General features: G+C 33.6%; 2 protein-coding genes across 3 annotated transcripts; one reads left to right on the top strand and one right to left on the bottom strand.

The window, feature by feature from the left end:
* Nucleotides 1-5579: 5579 nt before the first annotated feature.
* LOC107797541 (uncharacterized) lies at nt 5580-9421 on the top strand. The gene is made up of 3 exons (XM_075232002.1): nt 5580-6019; nt 6101-6250; nt 9337-9421. The coding sequence occupies exons 1-3, from the start codon at nt 5580-5582 to the stop codon at nt 9419-9421; spliced, it is 675 nt and encodes a 224-aa protein (XP_075088103.1).
* Nucleotides 9422-12411: 2990 nt separating this feature from the next.
* On the bottom strand, nt 12412-19174 carry LOC107797543 (uncharacterized). Of its 2 annotated transcripts, XR_012699944.1 has the most exons (6): nt 18563-19174; nt 17568-17709; nt 16641-16794; nt 15653-15844; nt 15326-15462; nt 12412-14344 (listed from the first exon to the last, which is right to left on the bottom strand). XR_012699944.1 is itself a non-coding variant. In XM_016620448.2 (5 exons), exons 1-5 carry the CDS (start codon nt 19065-19067, stop codon nt 15457-15459), a joined length of 999 nt encoding a protein of 332 aa, XP_016475934.1. In that variant the 5' UTR covers nt 19068-19174; the 3' UTR covers nt 15245-15456. The 2 variants fall into 2 exon arrangements, 1 of the variants encoding a protein (XP_016475934.1); XM_016620448.2 differs by lacking the exon at nt 12412-14344 and having other exon boundaries at nt 15245-15462.
* Between the last annotated feature and the right edge of the window lie 220 nt (nt 19175-19394).

Genomic DNA, 19394 nt, shown 5'->3' with positions numbered 1-19394 from the left:
TAGGTTCCACATCTTCCATGGTTGCTACAAAACCAAGAAGGGACGAGGTTAAAAAACAACTTTCTTTTGAAATTCTCAAAAGTAGGTACGGTAAATAAAAGGAAACCTACGTTCAAAATTCCACTTCTCAGGGAAGGGAATATTTGTTTCACCAATCAAGTCCACTGTACGGATAGCAACGTAACGGATATACCATCCACGATCTTTGTCATCCTCAGGATTTACCAAAACTTTTTTGCTCCTTGCAGTTAAGGTAAAAACTCCATGGTGTATTAAGTTAGGATGGTATAGATGAATGAGGTGAGAAAAGGTGAAATTGACATTGGCCTTGGAAGATAAATATCTCAAACAAGCCACTGTTCTCCACACCAATGGACCGATTTGGGTCAAACAAATTGTAAAGAAACGACAAAAATCGAGAATAACTGGGTCAATCGGAGGATTAAAACCTAAAGTGAAGGGGTAAGTGTAAACAGAAGAAGACCCACTTCTAAAAGAGGAAATTCTTTGATTTGGGGAAGGAATTGACATTCGGAGACTATCCTTCCAGTTACAATCTCTTCTTATGGTGGGGATTGTAAGCTCGGTTACTATTGTTGGGTAAGTATCGGCTCTTTCTAAATTTTTAATTTGTTTTTGAAGAGACGTTTTGTCACTTTCAAAAGACAAATCGCCAGGAACTATATCATCAACTGAGGGTTTTTGAGAAGGATCAAGAATTTCCCTACTTTTAGAAGAAGGAGCTTTTGGGATAGAACTCCTTGAAGAAGAACCAGAGGAGCCGCCTCGCGTAGATTCTAACCCTGTTCGAAGCCTACCTCCTCCGCCTCTTCTGTGTCTAACAGGGGCGTTGGGGAATTGATCTAGAATTGGAACTTTTTTACGGTTAGGGTTTGAAGAAGACATTGTTAAGAGGAAGTATGTGCTGAAGATTTGTGAAGAAGACAAAGGAAGACAAAGTTATGTGTAAAATGGGAACCGTCAACTTTTTAAGTGTAATGATGAAAAGCCTATAATAAAGGCAGTTGTCACTTCGTAAATAGTGAGAATGAAGAAGTCTCGAAAAAGGGTATGAATAGCGGAATCAATTAGAAAATGACACATGGGCAGAACATTAAATGGAAAAGACTGCTGAGACGTTAGTACTGTCATGAGCATTAATTGTGGCAAAAATTCCTTTTACATGAAGATCCACTTCCCAATTATTTAATTGATAAAAAAATGGAAAGTGGGGGGACTATCTGTATTGGGAAAAAACTGAGTTTATATTAAAAGATGATGTGGCATGACACGTAGATTAGTTAAATGGTCAAAGCGCAGCAATTGACTAAGAGGCACTGATGGAAACAGCCACGGGAAGAAGAATTTAAATAGGCACGAGACGACGTATAGATACGAGTCTCGTACCAATTTAAATTATTTACAGCCAACGGATAGAAGGCATTGAAAGCAAAGATCTGATGACAGAAAGGAGTCCAAATTCATTATTAAATACTTGATACGTTACGAAATTGGTATTTAATAAGAATGATTGTATAACGGCTTATTTAATATCATTTATTACTCATGATTATATCATTAAAGCTGAGGCTTCATTCATTTACCTAGAATTATCTATAAAAGGAATAAGTATCATCATTTGTAAGGACACGGAATACTATTGAGAATTTATTGAAATACACATCTATTTGCTTCTTTACCATCGTTCTCAAAAATATTTTATTTTTGTCTCCTGATTATCAGTAACCCGAATTTCTTTTTAGCTTTGACCAAAGACTCAGATATTTGGTTAAACAAATACATTGGATAATTTATAGCTAACGTGGCTTCTTAAACGAATAATAGTGTAGTCCAAGCAATTCGGTCAATTCCCAAATTTGGGGTTATCTCATTCTCTCTGACCATGGCAATTTGTGGTACGATAGTCCAAATTAAAGAGAGAAAATAGAAAAAAACAAAATTGATTCCCGTGTTAGAGTTTTGAGTTATCTTCAATTGTATATATCTGAACTGTATGTACTTCATATTTTCAAAATCACGTGTTTCCCTTCATTCTATTCTTCATGTGGGGGGGGGGGGGGGGAGGGATAATTATCGATTTTTCTGAATCAATAGATTTTCTGAATGGGCACATCGTATTATGTAATCAGCCAATGTTAAACCTACTTACTCACATTCAGTGTTTAACTTAAAAAATATAAATACAGGAAATGGGGGCAGTATGTTACATTTTAACTTTTCATTTTTCTTTCCCGCTTTATCCATAAAAAAATTCCACTTCATTTTATTTGCTCTTTTTGTAACTAGAAATTAAAAAAAAAAAAAAAAAAAAAGGCAACAGTACAGCTAAGTAAAAAAATAACCAAAAGAAAAACCCGAAAAGTCCTCCTAATATTTTCTTTTCTCTGTGGGTGCAAGTCAAGACAACTATTAGAAAATGTTGAAGAAATTACGGAAATATATATTATTGGTACTTGATAGCATAGGCGGATGCAACGCATTGGTATCGGATTCAACTGAACCCAGTACTTTTGATACGGAGCATAAATTTATTTGTAAAAATTCATTAATATTGTAACATATAGCAATATGAACTCATAACTTTAAAAATACAATGGGTTCAATGCTAAAAAATTTACAAATTGAACTCATAAAACTTAAATTTTAGATTCGTGTCTTAATTGAATATTGCTCTGTAAGGGTACGGCAAAGTTCATGGTACACAACACCTACTATTATATTGACCATGATTTCACTTCGTTTGTTTGTTTGTAATTTTCCAAATAAGTTGTCGATCTCATAATAAATGTGCTTAAATATCGTTTATATACGTAAATATTCAAAATATTACGTGTCGAACGGATAAAACTTCACTAATTTTTGAGCTTGCAGCTTTGTTTGGCGGCTGGACCGTTAGGGATGCCCTACACTTATCCTAATTAGGAGTACAATTTTTTTTTATCTTAATTGTTCAATAATGTTCGATTGATAAGAGTCACAAAAACTTAACTTGATTTCACTGATAAAGATTCTAATAGTATATATTTTTAGGACTTGACAAACAAGACAAAAATAACTTCTTTTTTTCTATAGATTATTTTTATATTTTAAAGTTCAAACACATAAAAAGTAAAGAGGATATTGTTCCTTTATCTAATATTTAATGAAATTATAGATTTGATAACCTACCTAATTTCATGCCATCTAGTCCCCCCCCCCCCCACCTATGGCTGTTCTACTACCTATATAGCTATGGGTAATTAACTGATTATAAGAACTATCCACAAGCAACATTAAATTCTTTACGTGAAGTATTAATTTTATGATGGGTAAAATTAATTACTTGGACGAAAATCTTTTGCTTTGGATTTAAGAGTTACTGATATTTTCTCTTTTTCTTTCCTGTAGGTTTAGCTACTAATTTAAGAAGAGTTAAGGCTTGTGTAAAGTTCAATTCTTGACAAATCATCTTGCGAAAGATAGCCATCGCTTATGTAATGTGATAAGATAATTATAAGGTTTTATTTGATGATTTATAAAACGTGGGATAGCGTTTGGAAGTAGAGAAAAAATATTTTATTTTATTTTTAAAAAAGACCTAACAAATTTATTACTATACTACTTATTATTAGTAGAAAGAAAATATTAATTTTTAACAATACTTTCCTCTTAATTTCCGGGATCCATTATTACGAGCGACAAAGTAGTGCTTTACACCCTAATGGTTTGTTAATGACTGAGCACCATTTGGCCATAGATTTTGTGTACATTTTTCAACAAAAATAAAATTGAAAACAGTATGTTCAAACACAATTTCAATTTCCAAAATTTGCAAGGAAATTGATATACACATGCACATACAAGGGAGATCAAAGATCAAATGGCAACAAGCAATGCAAAGTTAAACAATTATCCTTAGGAGTCTAGTTAATTCTTGTAATAGTAATAGTGATAGGAGATTCATGGTAAGTAGGGGTGTACAAAAAAAACCGACAAACCGCACCAACCCAATAATTCGAGTCAAACCGAAAAAAAAACCTGACTATGGTTTGGTGTTGGAAAAAAAAACCCGACCATAATTGGTTTGGTTTGGTTTTAACTAAAGAAAGTCAAACCGAAACCAAACCAACCCGACATTACATATGTAGAAATTTTAGATATATTTAATATATAAATATATTTATTGTGATGTAATTTATAAATATTTCTTAAAATTTTTCATAATTTTATCTTTTAAGGTATTATTTCAAGGTTGAACTTAGAACTTTTGAGTGTTCCAATAAGTTTTATAGCCATTAATATTAGTAAATTAAATAATGCTAAGAAAAGCCCAAACCAAAATCAAGTCAATACTAATGCTAACAAAAGACATTCAATTCAATACTACGAACGAAAATGTATTGAATATCTATTTTTTTGTTTTGTAATAATTTAGATAAAAATACATAACCTATTTTTATTTTTTCTTTAGCGTTTAGTCATGTAATTAATACTCCCTTATTAGTCTACTTATTTTAACATGACTTAGTACTTTTAGATTATGTTTATTTTTATTATGGCTTTTTAATTAGCAATATTTATATTACATAATTTTATTGTCTTTATTATTGAATATTTTAGGATAATGTCATGACACATCTCATATTTTGTATTATTTTTTTGGAAAATACTTTATATAGTTGTATCTTACTAGGATTAAAAAAATATTTTGAGCACAAGTTATATGTTTTGTTCTACGAAGATTTTACCGGAAAAAAATCAAAAAAATCCGAATAACCCGAAAATCCGAGAAAACCCGAGTTTTATTGGTTTGGTTTGGTCTTTAGATTTAATAACCCGATAAAATTGGTTTGGCTTGGTAATTGTAAAATCCGAACTAACCCGACCTATGTACACCCCTAATGGTCAGTATTAATCTGGTTTTGTAAAGACAGTTTTTTTGATGAAATGAAATGTTAGTTTTATCAACAAAAAAAAAAGTTACACCAAATCTATGTCTAAACGCTAGCTTAGGCTAAGTTGCTTGGCTGAAAAAGAGAGAAAGAGTAAGAGGGGTGGGCATCCTTGTGCATTTTTGAAAGTTGCTGGTGTTTTTTGAATTATAAAAACTTCAGGCGGGCTTAAAGAAAATAGTATAACAACTTGAAGGGTAAATTAACGTTTAATCCTTTACTAATGAAATTTGAGAGTATATATTATAATATCAATATGGCAGATCTGGACCAATTCAATTTCTTATATTCACTTGAACAATGATTTAATATGCAATAATTACCTCTTTCGCAAGAATTAGGAAGTCATACATCATCGATCTCCTCAAAGAAGCTTCTATAGAACTATCAATTTCCCAATTTTTTAATTAATAATTATATTCAAGTCCCCCATTTTTGATTTGACTATTCCCAATTCCCGCTTAGATCAGGTCTTCCAAACAGACTCTAATAAATAAGCTTATTCTACCTCTCTTTTTCTGTAGACACAAAAAATACAATCCAACAACCAAAAGTCAATATTCACTCCAAAAAAAACATTCATATTCTCCATACCCAAAAATTCCCATTTGTTTTTTGATTTCTAAAATGGTTAATCCATTTATTTGTGGATCTTTTCATCATCAAGATGAAGATGATATGAAAAATTTAAGCCCTTGTTCAACACCAAAAAGATCAAAAAAGAATTTGTCAAGAACAAGGTCTAGTAACAAGAATAACCCTTATTCAGACCGAGGTCTTGACAAATTTTCTGCACTTTTAGCTGATCTTGAAGACAAGAAACAGAGGATTTATTCACAAATTGGCCCTGATGATATCTCTTTCGTTCGTTTCGTCTTTTCGAATTCCAATGATGTCAAGCCCATTGTTGTTAAGTTGAAGGACAAGAAGCAGACAACAAATGATCACGACAGCAAGCAAACCACTGAAAAAATTCAATCTCAGGCGACTGACGAAACAAATGAAGGGAAAGAATTGCAAGTTGATTCCAAGAGAAGGCTAAAAAGGAGCATTTCTTGGAAATTTAAGTTGGAAAATTTGAAGAAACCTTTGTTTTATTTGCCAATGACTATAATATTGATATTGGTTTTTTTGGCTATATATGGAAGGTCATTTGCAATAATGTGTACTTCAATTGGATGGTACATAATTCCTACAATTAGAGGAGGAAACTCAAGTTCAAGCACAAAGACAAAAAGGCCAAAAAAGAAGAAGGAATATGTAAGAAGATTTAGTGAGAAAACTGTTGTAAGTGAAAGGTCAACCTCTCCAACAAGTGTTATGAATGGACCAAGTGACAAATTACCACCAACTGGTAAACATTGCCGTAGGACAAGCTGGTCATATTAAGTTTTCTTGATTTTGTAAATTCTCTCTTCTTTATTGTTCTGAATATGATCAGACTTTTTCTTTTCTTTTCTCTTTTTGAGCTTATGCATTGTAAATTCTTCTGTTGATTTTGTACATGTTTGAGTTAGACTAGAAATTAGTCACTCTTTGGCATGTTCCTTTAGATTAGGACTATGTTTTCGTTACCAAGTTATGCTGGTTCATCCGACTTGATATTATATGTACTGTTTTTTAGTTTCTCACTTAGGCCGATTCTTGATCTCTCTCATTGACAAATTACAAGTTAGATGTCTTAGCAACTGCTTCCTCTCGAAGAAAAAGGCTTTCCATTCTTCATAATAACATTAATATTCGAGCCAGCTTGCGTGCACTTCAATTATTTCTGAATTTTGTCTCTGTTGTAATTTTAATCCTTGTCTGTCATTGTTTCTACTCACTTTATTGATCACTAGGCGATATCCTTAGGTGAAATAAAGAATGTTTTTGATGAGAATAGAATATTTATTTCATTTTTAGTCGGAATTTTTTGCACAAATATAATTTAGCTAAAATTTGATTCAATTGTAGTTTCTTGCTCGATTTTCATGATCTCAAGATATGATAAACTTGTAACTAGAACAGCCTTTACGCGGAAAGGATTAATAGCTCTTGTTGCGCAACATTTAACTCATATAGAAGTTGACATAATACTTATATATTTATGTAATCATGATAAATATAAAGCACCTACTTTTATTTCATATAAACACAAGTCTTATCAAAGTGATCTGCATCTGGTCTTAATAACGAAAATATTACAAATTCTTTAAACAGTGTCCTTGATTGAGTGTGGTTTTGAGGAAAATATCCAATTGAGATCGGGCAGTATGGGCAAAATCACATCATTGTTAGTTGTAGTAACACTGCTCCCTTCCCTTCGGTCTACTTTAATTGATTTTTTTGATTGTTTTTATCACGCGTAATAGAAAATTCACCTTTTACCATTAATTGACCATATTAACTTTAATTTGTTTATTGGAAATATAACAAATACTTCTAAGCTCTTTACTCCAAGGGTAACTTTGAAAAAAAAAAAAGTTAATTCATTCTTGATATCTGAAAAAATCACATATTATGAACCACAAAAAAAAGGCCAAAAAATCAATTAAAGTGAACCGGAGAAAGTACTCATTAATAAATTTCATAAAAAACGATGTCATTTACCTGCTTCCTCCTTGACTTTGTTTTTACTCAGAGATTCAAAGATAGTTATCCAGATAACGTTGTTCTTATTTGTTGATGATTTTTCTCCCTATAGGGTATATATATTCAAAAGTAAGCAGCAGTTGGGTCAATACGTTTTCCTAGTTATATATATATATATGGTACTTTATTCTACGATATATACGATTTATCTATATAAATATCATCATTTACATCCAGAAAATTGTATGCTTGGGAAGAAGCTCGGTCGCATGGACCTCATATAGGGTTTCTGCCCACATCATAGTTTTCTTTGAAAACCTTACAGAAATTTTTCGAGAAAGTTTCATATATATTTATTTGTAACTTTCATGATATACTTAAGTTTTAAAATTATATCAAATATCCCCAAACTATTAATTCTATACCTCTAAATCTTTTGACATATTCTGAAATATACACAATATCTTAATTTGAAAAAAGTCCAAATCAAAAATACCATAATATTCAAACTCAAACATATTACAATATTTTAATTTCAAATACAATATGCAAACTAATCATACCACAATGTTATAATTTGTAATACATTATCCAAACTAAATATACCATATTATTCTAATAAAGAATTCAATATTCAAATTAAATATACCATAATATTTTAATTTGAAATACAATATTCAAATCACACATTGTATAATTTTTTAATTTGGAATATAGTATTTAAACCAAATATATTACAATATTCTAAATTTATTATGGTATACCTACTTTATAAATTTATTTTAGACAATATTCTATTTTGGAATACACTGGATGTGCAAGATCAGATAAATTTATAAAGTAAGTATACATGGTAAAATAAATATATATAAAGTAGGTATACAAGGTAAAATAAATATGGTAGTAACTGGTATTTTCAATGGGCATATCCCATTCGGTATGGGGCATTTGCATCTATACCCGTTTTTTGGATCACGTTTTAACTTGTGCCCGCTTTGCAAAAAAAATTGCAAATGTACCCACTTTTTCGCGTAACTTCAGCATACGGGGCTGAAGTAGCAAAGGGAATCATGCAAAACTTCAGCATTCTAGTAGACGGGACTGAAGTAGCAAGTGTGTTGAAGTTTTTATTTGTAATTGCTGAACTTAAGCATAGTAGCTGAAGTTTTGTTCTCTATTTGCTGCAGTTTTTGTTTGTAATTGCTGAAGTTTTTGTTTTTGTAACTGGCGAAAGCTGAAGTTTTTGTTTTGTAACTAGCGAACTTCAGCTAAATTTTTATTTTTGTAACTGGCGAACTTCAGCTTTAGAGCTGAAGTTTTTATTTTGTAACTGGCAAACTTCAGCTCTAGAGCTGAAGTTTTTGTTTTGTAACTGGCGAAGTTTTTGTTTGTAATTGGCAAACTTCAGCTCTAGAGTCTTCTTCCCTTCATAATGATACTGTCACGAAAACGTGAAAATAGTTGCTTTACTTTCACATAAAGCATTCAATAGCAAGGATCCCTCATCTTATAACTCTTTAATCGGACCAATTATTTAGATGATTAGTTCAACAACTAAACCATCCAAAGGAACTGTTAATCGATATTTGATAAAGCAAGAAACTTTTTAGCAATTTACATAAACCAATATGTTGCTGCTAATGCCATGCATTATCAAATAGGATCTGTAGTTTCGTCATTTAACGGATCATCTATTGCCACAATTCAATCAAGCAACAAGACTTCGATATTCTTCGGAGAGGCATTTATGATGCGAAATTACACTGTATATTCCTATTTTTTTTCTTATTTATTTCTTTTGCACTGACAGAAATACAATTTGTATGCGACTTCAGAAAGAGGTTGAGGGCGGATATAACTTTGAGGAAGAGAAGGAAGAGGAGAAAGAGGGCTGAAGTTGTTTAAAAAGTGAGTACAAGTTAAAACTTTTTAAGAAAATGGGTATAGGTTAAATGGGGGCGACCAAATAGGACGCCCCGTGCAATTTTTACATTCGGTATGCATCCGCTCGCCCAAATATTTTGGGTTCAGCCTTGTAGAGCTCAGTAAAGGGGAAAACCTCCTATAAGGAATTTCGCCATTCTCCAAAATTGAACCTAAACCTCCGATTAAGGGTGAGAGATCTCATCCATCCCTTCTTCGTGATTCGTTAGTCAAGCCTAAAAAGAAGAACAGTCCAGACTTCATAGAGCTAGATAGAAGTGCGAAAAGAACATTCTGTACCATCTTCGTTACAAGTATTATTATTGCACCATGAGTATGAGAATTATATCACTTTCTAGCGGAGAGTAACTACATGAAAAATTAACAAAACCAATGGATAAACGCAAATGTATTGTTTTAGGCAATGTAATATTTTAACAAGATAACAGAGCGTGCATCTGATTTAGGCAATGTATATACTATCCGATGTATATAGTATTTTAATTTCTTTGATCGTCACACACTCTGATTATTGGTATTTGGTATATACGGAATATCTTAGCTTTTGATGTAAGCGGCCACCAGACTTGATTTTCATTTTCACTAATAAATCCGCAATTACTGTTTATAATCCTTTCTGGATATATATCATTTTGGTGCTTAATTGCCGTCCACATCTTAAGGTTTTCATTAGCTTGGCAGCCTAAATTTCGGTTCAAAGTTTACATCACGTTTCTTTTCTTTATATAGTGCCAATATTGAGAGCGGCTGTACAGTTTCATTTTTCTAAAAGTAGGGATTTTTCACCTTTAGCCCTTTAAATTTTATGTAGATGCTTTTCTTTATATAGTGCCAAAGATATTTGTACAGTTGCATTTCTTCCTCGCACGTCTTTGTAGTGCACTTACTATTAGTGTTTCAATCAAAGTCGATTGGTTGATGAGTTAGAAAGAGAACAAAGGAGATATATTAATGAAGTGAAAAGGACTAATGATTATGAAGTATACTTCGTTTCCATTCTGAGAATATTGGCATATTTTGCTTCGTGGAGGAACTAAGCATGCGAAATGCTGAATGGAAAAAAGATTGGGTGTATATTTGAGGAACATATCAAACTAAAATTGGGCAGTATTGACAAAAATCACATCATTATTAGCTCACTGTAGTAACCACTAGTAATTAATAAATTTCATAAAAACGATGTCATTTACCTGCTTCCTCCTTGACTTTGTTTTTATTCAGAGATTCAAAGATAATTATCCACATAAATTCGTTCTTATTTCTTTGTGATTTTTCTCCTTATAGGGTATATAATTCAGTAAAATAAGCAGCAGTTGGGTCTCCTAATTTCCAATAGACTAATCCTGGTGCGTTGCACATTTACAACACCTTTCCATCCCTTTCATTTGCATAAGCGCAATAATCCATCGCCTGGACCTCATATAGGATTTCTGTCCACATCATAGTTTTCTTTGAAAACCTTATAGAATTTTTTCTCCTTAACCTTTAGGTATGAATGCATCCGCTGGCCCTAACTATTTCGGGTTCGTGCCGCGTAGAGCCCAGAAACGGGGAAACCTCCTATCAGAAATCTCTTCATTCTCTAGAATTGAACCCAAACCTCCGGTTAAAGGTAGACAGATCTCATCTGATTTGTTATTCAAGCCTATAGAGAAGAAAGTCCAGGCTTCATAGAGATATAAGTGCGAAAAAGAACATGAGTATGAAAATTACATCCCAATATCACTTTCTAGTGAACAGTAACTACATGAAAAAAATAATAGAACGAATGGATATTGTAATATTAAATCGAAGACCTTTGACAAGATAACAGAGCGTAAAATCTTTCTGATTGGCCAAGTCTCTCATATGATTATCAGACCTTGACCCGTGAAGTGTGACCCATGTAAATAGTATTTTAATTTCTGCGATCGTCACAAACTTTCTGAATTTCAACAACAGATGATTGCTATTTGGTATATACGGAATATCTCAGCTTTTGATGTAAGCGGCCACCAGACTTGATTTTCAATTTCACTAATTAATCGCATTACTGTTGATAATCCTATTTGGGTCCCCTTTTTGGTGTTTAATTGTTGTCCACATTTTGCTGTCTTATTAGCTTGGCGGCCTAAACTTCGGTTCGAGGTTCACATCACGTTTCTTTTCATTATATAAAGGAGGTGTATTAATGAAGTGAAAACAAAGGAGATATGTTAATGAAGTGAAACGGACTAAATGATTATGAAATTTACTTCGTTTCCATTCTGAGAATAATGACATATTTTGCTTCGTGGAGGAACTAAGCATGCTTTAGAATGTGGAAAGATCAGTTTGCTAAACCAAAGCACACAATGATCCTGCAAAAAAACAAATTAAATAATGTAGATGGGCTTTCTCACATGTTAATTTTTTTTAAAGCATAGCCGGTTTAAACAATAGGTAACTGGGTAGCTAATTAGGGGTTGGTTTGAGTAGCGTGACTGCATAAACAAAATGGATCACAACAATTATATTAAAGGAGCTAGGAATTTCCAATCAGAAGTGTTGGTTAGATGTGTTAGGTTGGGGAAGGGCTACACCAGAAATTTTGAACATTCGCAATTGCAGGCAACATCAAAGAAAGGCAGGCTGTGGGTAGCCTTAAGCCTCAACTTTATTCTTTAGATTAAAACCCCCCTAACCTCCCAACCCCAAAAAAAGAAAAATGGCCAAATGAGTTTGGCAGTTTATGATGATAAAGTGTACGTATTTATTAGCCGGATACAATTAGTTCTGAGATATAGTATGATTGTGATAAACATTGCATTTCACTAGCAGCTTTGTAACGTGTTAATACCAGACGTATACCGAAAGCAAGTGAGAATCGCCCAATCAACTTAGCCAATTGTGATAAACTATCTAACTAGTCAATCAGCTAGACTTGTAAACACTTGGTAAATATTGTTGTCAACAACATTCGAAACTGAAAACGATATGCAAAAGCGTTGCCATTACTCCACAACTTTGGAAACAACATAAAGAATGTTGTGTTCTTATCTTAGCCTTTAGGGAACAGTAAGTACGATACCGAATTAGACCAGAACAAGAAGCAAATAAAGATGCTCTGTAAAGGGCCAGCATTAAATTGACCTTCTCATTTAACATAATGCAGAAAGATAATAAGAGCAGCAACAGCAGGCAGAAGTTGAATAAAATGCACAATGACAGAAACGTTAAGTTTGCCGAAGGAATCGGGTCAAGACTTGACTTCAAGCTGCGTAACAAAATCCATTGATAAGAACATTGGAACTCGAGCTTCCAAGTCAAGTCGCTTAACTGAAGAGCAGCCATTTTCAGGACCCTTTCAGTGACACTAAGTTTGTGAAGCACAACGCCTAGTACTCTCGAAATATACAGAATTGGAGCAAGTTTACAAAATAATTTTTTAGAACTAACTTCTATCAAGTTTTACTCTACAACTTTTAAATTAGCAATCCAATCAGAAAAAAGAAATTCAAAATCTACCACATTGATTTACTAAACAGATTGCTAATTTTAGTAAAACTTGATAGATGTTAATTTTAAAAAGTTCTTTTGTGAACTTACTATAATTCTATATATTTCTTTTAGAGTCAATTCCCTAAATGGTCATCTATGTTATGGAAATTACTCAAGAAAGTCACTTTTATTTTTATTAGGACAATACGATCATTCATATTTGCCTATAATCTCAAAAGGTCACTACTCACACTCTCCCACTAGAATTATTTGTCATGTCATTTAAAATACCTATTTATACAAGAATAACCCATTTTTGGATTTTTTAGGATAATAAAATCACTCATGTGCATCCTTTTATTAGTGGTGATCTCTACTACTCTAGTCTTGTAGTAATTTTATTCTTTAATTGTGACAATTTTTAAGGATCGTCATAAATAATTTTCAATCACAGTACTTGTTTCATAGATTTTAAGGTTCATCACAAAAGTCTTCTGTGATATCTTTTCGTTGGTTCTGGTGATTGACAGTCCTATTTCTTGTTAGTGCTTTGAGGCAATTTTTTTAACGATATTTGGTATTCATTCTAAAATATAAAAAAAAATTAGAATCTTATCAACATATTGTCATTCTAACCCAACCAAACTAGTTTTTATTCTTTTTAACTTGATATTTTATTTCGTCAGGCTAAATATTTGAAAGTTGGAGCAGCTCTTTGTCTATTAGAGGTCAAGCTTCAAATTATGTATCACAGGAATTCGATTAATGGTTTGCCCCAACTATCAAAACCTCCCGCGCCTTACTGCCCATTATCATAATAAACTTTTGAAAAGTGATCCTTGAAAAGCAGTCATTTAACATATATTTTGGATCTTTGATCAAATTGTTTAGGTTAGAGAATAGGTTATTCTTGTATAAATAGGTATTGTAAATGACATGGCAAATGATTCTAGTGAGTGAGTATTGACCTTTTGATATATATAGGCAAACATGAGTGATTTTATTGTCCTACAAAATATAAAAGTGACTTTCTTGAGTAATTTCCATAACATGGATGACCATCTAGGGAATTGACTCATTTCTTTTTACTACAGAACTCTAGAAAAAAAGATCTTAACCCGACCAAATTCCTTCTAACATGTATCCTTGGTGGAAAGGTCAGCTAAACAAGTGGTGTGAACTGGAGTTTCCAAAACATAGTGTACTAATAAAAATTAACAGTCTCTCACCAGCACCTATAAAGAAGACATATGGCTGGCTATACACTTGGCGACTTCTTGTTGAGCAGACAATAAGAAAATTAGCTGAACCTATCCTCTAATAATGTTGTTCAATAAGCATAGTCGGCCATCGGACTAAAGTGTTGCAATTGAGCAGTGAAGATAAGGTTAAAATGCCTCCTATGCCCATGGAGCCTATAATAAACGATTAATATGTTACTCAATTAGCTTCTACTCAACCTCACTTATAGCCTGTTTGGCCAAACTTCTCCAAACCCTTCAAAAAAAGTGCTTTTATTTCAAAGTTGAAGTGTTTGGCCAAATTTTTAGAAAGGAAAAAAAAATGCTTTTGAGAAGCAGAAGCAGTTTTGGAGAAACAGAAAAAAGTAGTTTCTCCCCAAAAGCATTTTTGAGAAAAATACACTTAGAAGCACTTTTCAAAAGTTTGGCCAAACACTAATTTGCTGCTCAGAAATGCTATTCAAATAATTAACCAAACACAAACTGCTCCTCACCAAAAGTATTTATGAACAAACCACTTTTGAGAAAAAAACACTCCTTAAAATACGCTGATTTTAGAAGGTTGGCCAAACGGGCTATTAGAAAGTATTATGATATATGCAACTCCAAGAGTGAACATACTCTTAGTTCTTTTCACAGAATCACAATGGTAAGACTACTGCCAAATGGAGTTGGATCTTGAGCTTTCTAGAGTTGGCAAGACTACAGACTCAAAGTTTGTTATTCCTTTCTAGATCTTTCTGCTCTAGCATGTAGCGTCCCTGTCTCTTAGATTGACACAATGGAATTAGTCTCTATTTTTAGTGTGTGATTTTTTCTTTACCAGCTTCCATACATTAGCAACTCCTACCTTCTATTTTAATTTTCAACAGCGTCCGATAAATTATTTTAGTGTATCCACTTTCATTGAGCAAAAATTTTCCCTTATTATATAAGTTCATTCATTTCTCCTGCTCTTTTCTTTTTTCCCTTTTTAAGGTGGCAGTATAGCAGAAGTCTATAGAATTATAACGGTTGACATGTTCATAGCAAAGCAACAGGGACGGGCATGTGGGTTGCCAATTGCTTGAGAGCTTTTTCGAAGAATAAATTAAGTTGACCAGTGTTTTAATAAAGGAGAAGGTACAGCTTGGACTCTGTAGAAGGAACGTTTACCTGTTAAAATGGAGCCACATAATAGAATCAGATAATTTATCATGTCTTGACCCTTTAAAAACTACATATCATCTTCAGGTCTCTGCTTAAATCAGGGGAATTCTCCAAAGGTGAACGTAAAGGTCCTGCCCCTATTCCTGCAATTCAACAAGAGGTTTATTCAATCTAATCTCCTACCTAAATTGATGTGCCACTTTAATAACTTTTTCAATTCTGCCAAATTTGAAAAAGAGTAAGAGGTAGAGAAGAAACATATAACAGTTGTTAACTTGTTATAGTAACAAATAGGAATTGAAGGATATGTATCTAAAAGTGTGTCCTTTAGACCTTGAATCTCTTTCGCCGTCCTTCCTCAGAACTAAATTGAGAGACTCGCGAGTGATGTCTATGAACTTCATCTCTTTCTTCCACTCCTCTTGCTGGCATTCTCTTTCTTTCTTCTATTTGATGTCTAGCATCTTGGAAGAATCCAACCTTATCCCAAGTCACGTCATAATCAGCCCTGAGTCGTGATCCTTGCTGCACAATTATCAATCACGTGATTAACCAAAAAACAATAGCATCAAATGAAAATCAATTTCTTTGAAGAATCAGCAGAATGTGTCATTACAATTGGAGCACATAAGATCCACTTTGGCGGTTGAGCAACAACACCATCAAGGATTGTTAACTACGAGATGAATGCATATGCACAAGCAAAAGCTCCTCTGTCCCATTTTTTATATAAAAATGTTTGATTGAGCATGGAGTTTAAGAAAGAAAGCAAGACTCTTCAAAGTTGTGATCTAAAACATGCCATAGACACTTTGTGGCTATAAAATCATGTCATTAAGGGTAAAATGAGATGTTTAGAGTAAGATTGTTCCTAAGTACAGAAAGGTGCCATTCTTTTTGGGAAAGACTAAAAAGTAAATTGTATCACATAAAATCAGACAGAGGGAGTATGTAAGCACGGCAAAAATTTGTAACACTTAATAAGCGTTATGCTTTTTGATGAAAACTAACTAAAGCAGTAGTGGAGTAATGCCTAATTGCTTATACATATATCCGAGCACCTGTTAGATATTCCATTCATAAGTGTCTTTGTGTGCTAAAGAAGATAAAAGACTAAATCTATAAAGTACGTTTCTCCAATATGTTTCAACAGAGCATCAATTACGATGTAGACACACCTCAAATTTTTCTTCTTTTCAGATATGTAAAAGCAATTCATTTCTTCCAATTTTGGCAGAGCAATTACTTCCCATCAGAGTGCCAAAGGGTGCTAACTATAGGAAAAAGTAAAAACAACAGACTGATGTTCCAACATATATACCTTTTGCAATGAGCGACTACACAAAACCTTCAAGGCGTCACACAAGTCATTGTGCTTCTCAAACCGCACCACAATCTTACAATGAAGACCAGAAACAATGTCTCCTTCATCTGCATTGTCACCTATACTATTATCCTCAGCAACATGAAGATTCCTATCCAAGAAAAAGATGAGATAAGCAAAATAAAGGAAGATAGCATTACTAAGAAAATATTTGTACAAATACGCGATAAGCTTAAGAGCTAAAATCTGGAAAGCAACGATGAAAGACCAGCCAGTTTCTTTCTCTTCCCATTTTTCGTGGATAAGTGCAACTGAAAATAAATAAGGGCATAATATACATTATACCCTCTCAAGAGAAAGGAAAAAAGGGAGTAGAGAGCACATAATAAGGTAGTCTCCACTCTCCACCTCTCTACAACACATAGTTGGATGCAGTTGAGATTTGAGACTGATTGTTGACAAATTTTGATCGCTAACACTATCAATGAACCAAAACAAATTCCAAAACTTTTGGTAGGCATCTATATTGCTGGTTAGAACTCTTCTAAGAAATGGTAAAAAAAGCACTTGACACGTTAAGTGCGCAAATATACAGGAAGCAGCTGCAAGTACTAATGACCAAATAGACATCAATCAACTTCATAACCAACAATGGTTTTAAAAGTGAAAAGCGCAAAAGAGCGACAAGGTACATGAAGCTTAAAGCGAAAAGAGAAGTGAAGCACACGCTTCTCTAAAATGCACGGCCTTCATCCATGAAGTGATAAACCCTTGCTTCATATTGCTCATTGTAAGTGACAAGTGATGACTTCCAATAAGAGTGATAACCAACATTTCAAAATGTCAAACAAGTAGTCAAATAGATAACAATTTTTCTTTGGTAAACAGTCAAATAAATAATAAGAAACAAGGAACAGCACGCACCTTATCTTTCCAAGTGCAGAAAATATTGTGTGAGTAACCAGCATTGAGGGCTTGGATGAGACCCTCGTCTCTGCGAACCATCGTGATGGCATACCTTTCAACACGATTGTATCTGGCTGCATCCTTCCACTCCTCTGATATCCTGTAAAGAAGAAAATCGGAGACACAATCATTTCAAGTAACCAACCTGGTAAAAAAGCATGGACCATTTACATTGCCGCGTCATATCACGCAGGCATGATTACACCAACAATTTAGTGAGAACCACCAAGTATTCTGAGCTTGGCCAAAATAAAAACCCGTCCAGAGGCTTTGAAAGTATTAGGCTGAGGGAGCTCATGTTGTTAGCAGTTTCAGCTTCTTACCCTCTATGTACAGCTTCAGAAACATATGGTCTACCATTTACACCACATAATTTAAATGTCTTTTGCTTTAGCATGTATTCTTCTTAGCTCCTCATTTCAAATTTAAAATCCAGATTTTCCTATCTAACTATCACATTTCATTGATCACTTTTTAGGCAGATGGACTTCTACATTGTAGAAAAGTCATACAGACCAGTGAAAACAGACTATTATTCTTCTTATTTAAAATGAATAGAACCAAGTTTCTTCACTATTCTTGCTTTTTGTTCTCCGGCTACTAGAACAATTAAGCATACATCAATAAACAACTCTTCTCCAAAAAATTGAACAAATAAAACGGGAGTGGGGTGCGGTGATAATATGTAATAGAATTCACACAACACAGAATGTTATAGCTGCATTCAGCTACACCATAACAGAAACTACTACTGTGCCTCAGCCCCAAACGTTGGTCAGCTATATGAATCCTCACAATTCGTTCCGCTCCATTGGATTCTTTCAAAGGGTTTCTACATTTTCTTTTAACATACAAATCTCTAAACAATAACTAAACACAAAGTAAGTGTACCGACATTAGTAATTCAGCTGCATTATATCCAAAATACTAAAAAATATAAAATATTTACTAACCACGAGCACCAAAAGCAATAATCTCTTCCCACTTCTTGCGCATTCCTCCAAAATCATCAGACACCGGCACAGCTACATCCAGTTTAAACTTAGTACCTTCCAAACTCAACTCAATTCCATCCAACTTTTCCACAAACCCTCTCCTCCATTCCAGAAACTTCTTATCAGCTCTCTCCACATCATCCTCAGTTTCACCAATCACCTTCAACAGAAACCCTAAGTCATGAACAAAAAGGCGGCCACGAGCCACCGGTTCCTCGCGCTTCCGCTTGTTGAGGTCTTTGAATCTCCGGATTTCGAGGTCTTCTTCAGGAACAGTGATGGAGAATGAGGATTTTATGTAATCGATCAGTGATCGCTTGAACTTCCATTCGTCGATCGGAGAAACAGACTTGTCGGCGCGGTAGATTGTTAAGAGAAGCTTAATGCGGGGGACTAGAGAGAGTCCGCTTTCCAATTCTAGGGTTTCGGTTGGCCGGAGAGTGTTCAACGGTTTATTGCTCATTGTCTCCGGTCAGCTTTCGGTCAGCTCAGCTGAGACTTGAGATATTTTGAGTTGGACTTGCGGCTTTGCCTTTTGTACTTTTAATGAAAGTCATAAATTGATATTTGATACGACGACGTTATGGGCGGTGCAGAGCCAAAATTTAAATAAGCTCAAATTTTATAAAAGAAAAAGATAACGAATGAAGGTGTTTACAAAAATCTTTTAAGGATCAAATATTATGTTCAAGTGCAATATTTAAAATGAATGAAATAGACAATTAAGCATTTGCTAATGTTTAAATTGTTTTCCAATGCAATAAAGATGTTCTGTTCTCTATTTCTATTT

This window comes from Nicotiana tabacum, chromosome 16 (genome assembly GCF_000715075.1).
Source record: "Nicotiana tabacum cultivar K326 chromosome 16, ASM71507v2, whole genome shotgun sequence".
Classification (NCBI taxonomy): domain Eukaryota; kingdom Viridiplantae; phylum Streptophyta; class Magnoliopsida; order Solanales; family Solanaceae; genus Nicotiana; species Nicotiana tabacum.
Note: the sequence above shows the minus strand (reverse complement) of the source record. Positions and strands in the feature narration are given on the sequence as shown.

Coding starts and splice junctions, on each gene's coding strand:
- LOC107797541 (XM_075232002.1), top strand. CDS start 5,580: ATGGTTAATCCATTTATTTGTGGATCTTTTCATCATCAAGATGAAGAT. Junction 6,020..6,100: donor AGCATTTCTTGGAAATTTAA/GTTGGAAAATTT, acceptor TATATATGGAAG/GTCATTTGCAATAATGTGTA. Junction 6,251..9,336: donor AAAACTGTTGTAAGTGAAAG/GTCAACCTCTCC, acceptor TTGCACTGACAG/AAATACAATTTGTATGCGAC.
- LOC107797543 (XM_016620448.2), bottom strand. CDS start 19,067: ATGAGCAATAAACCGTTGAACACTCTCCGGCCAACCGAAACCCTAGAA. Junction 16,795..17,567: donor TCTGCACTTGGAAAGATAAG/GTGCGTGCTGTT, acceptor TTTCTTGGATAG/GAATCTTCATGTTGCTGAGG. Junction 15,845..16,640: donor GTAGTCGCTCATTGCAAAAG/GTATATATGTTG, acceptor ATAATTGTGCAG/CAAGGATCACGACTCAGGGC.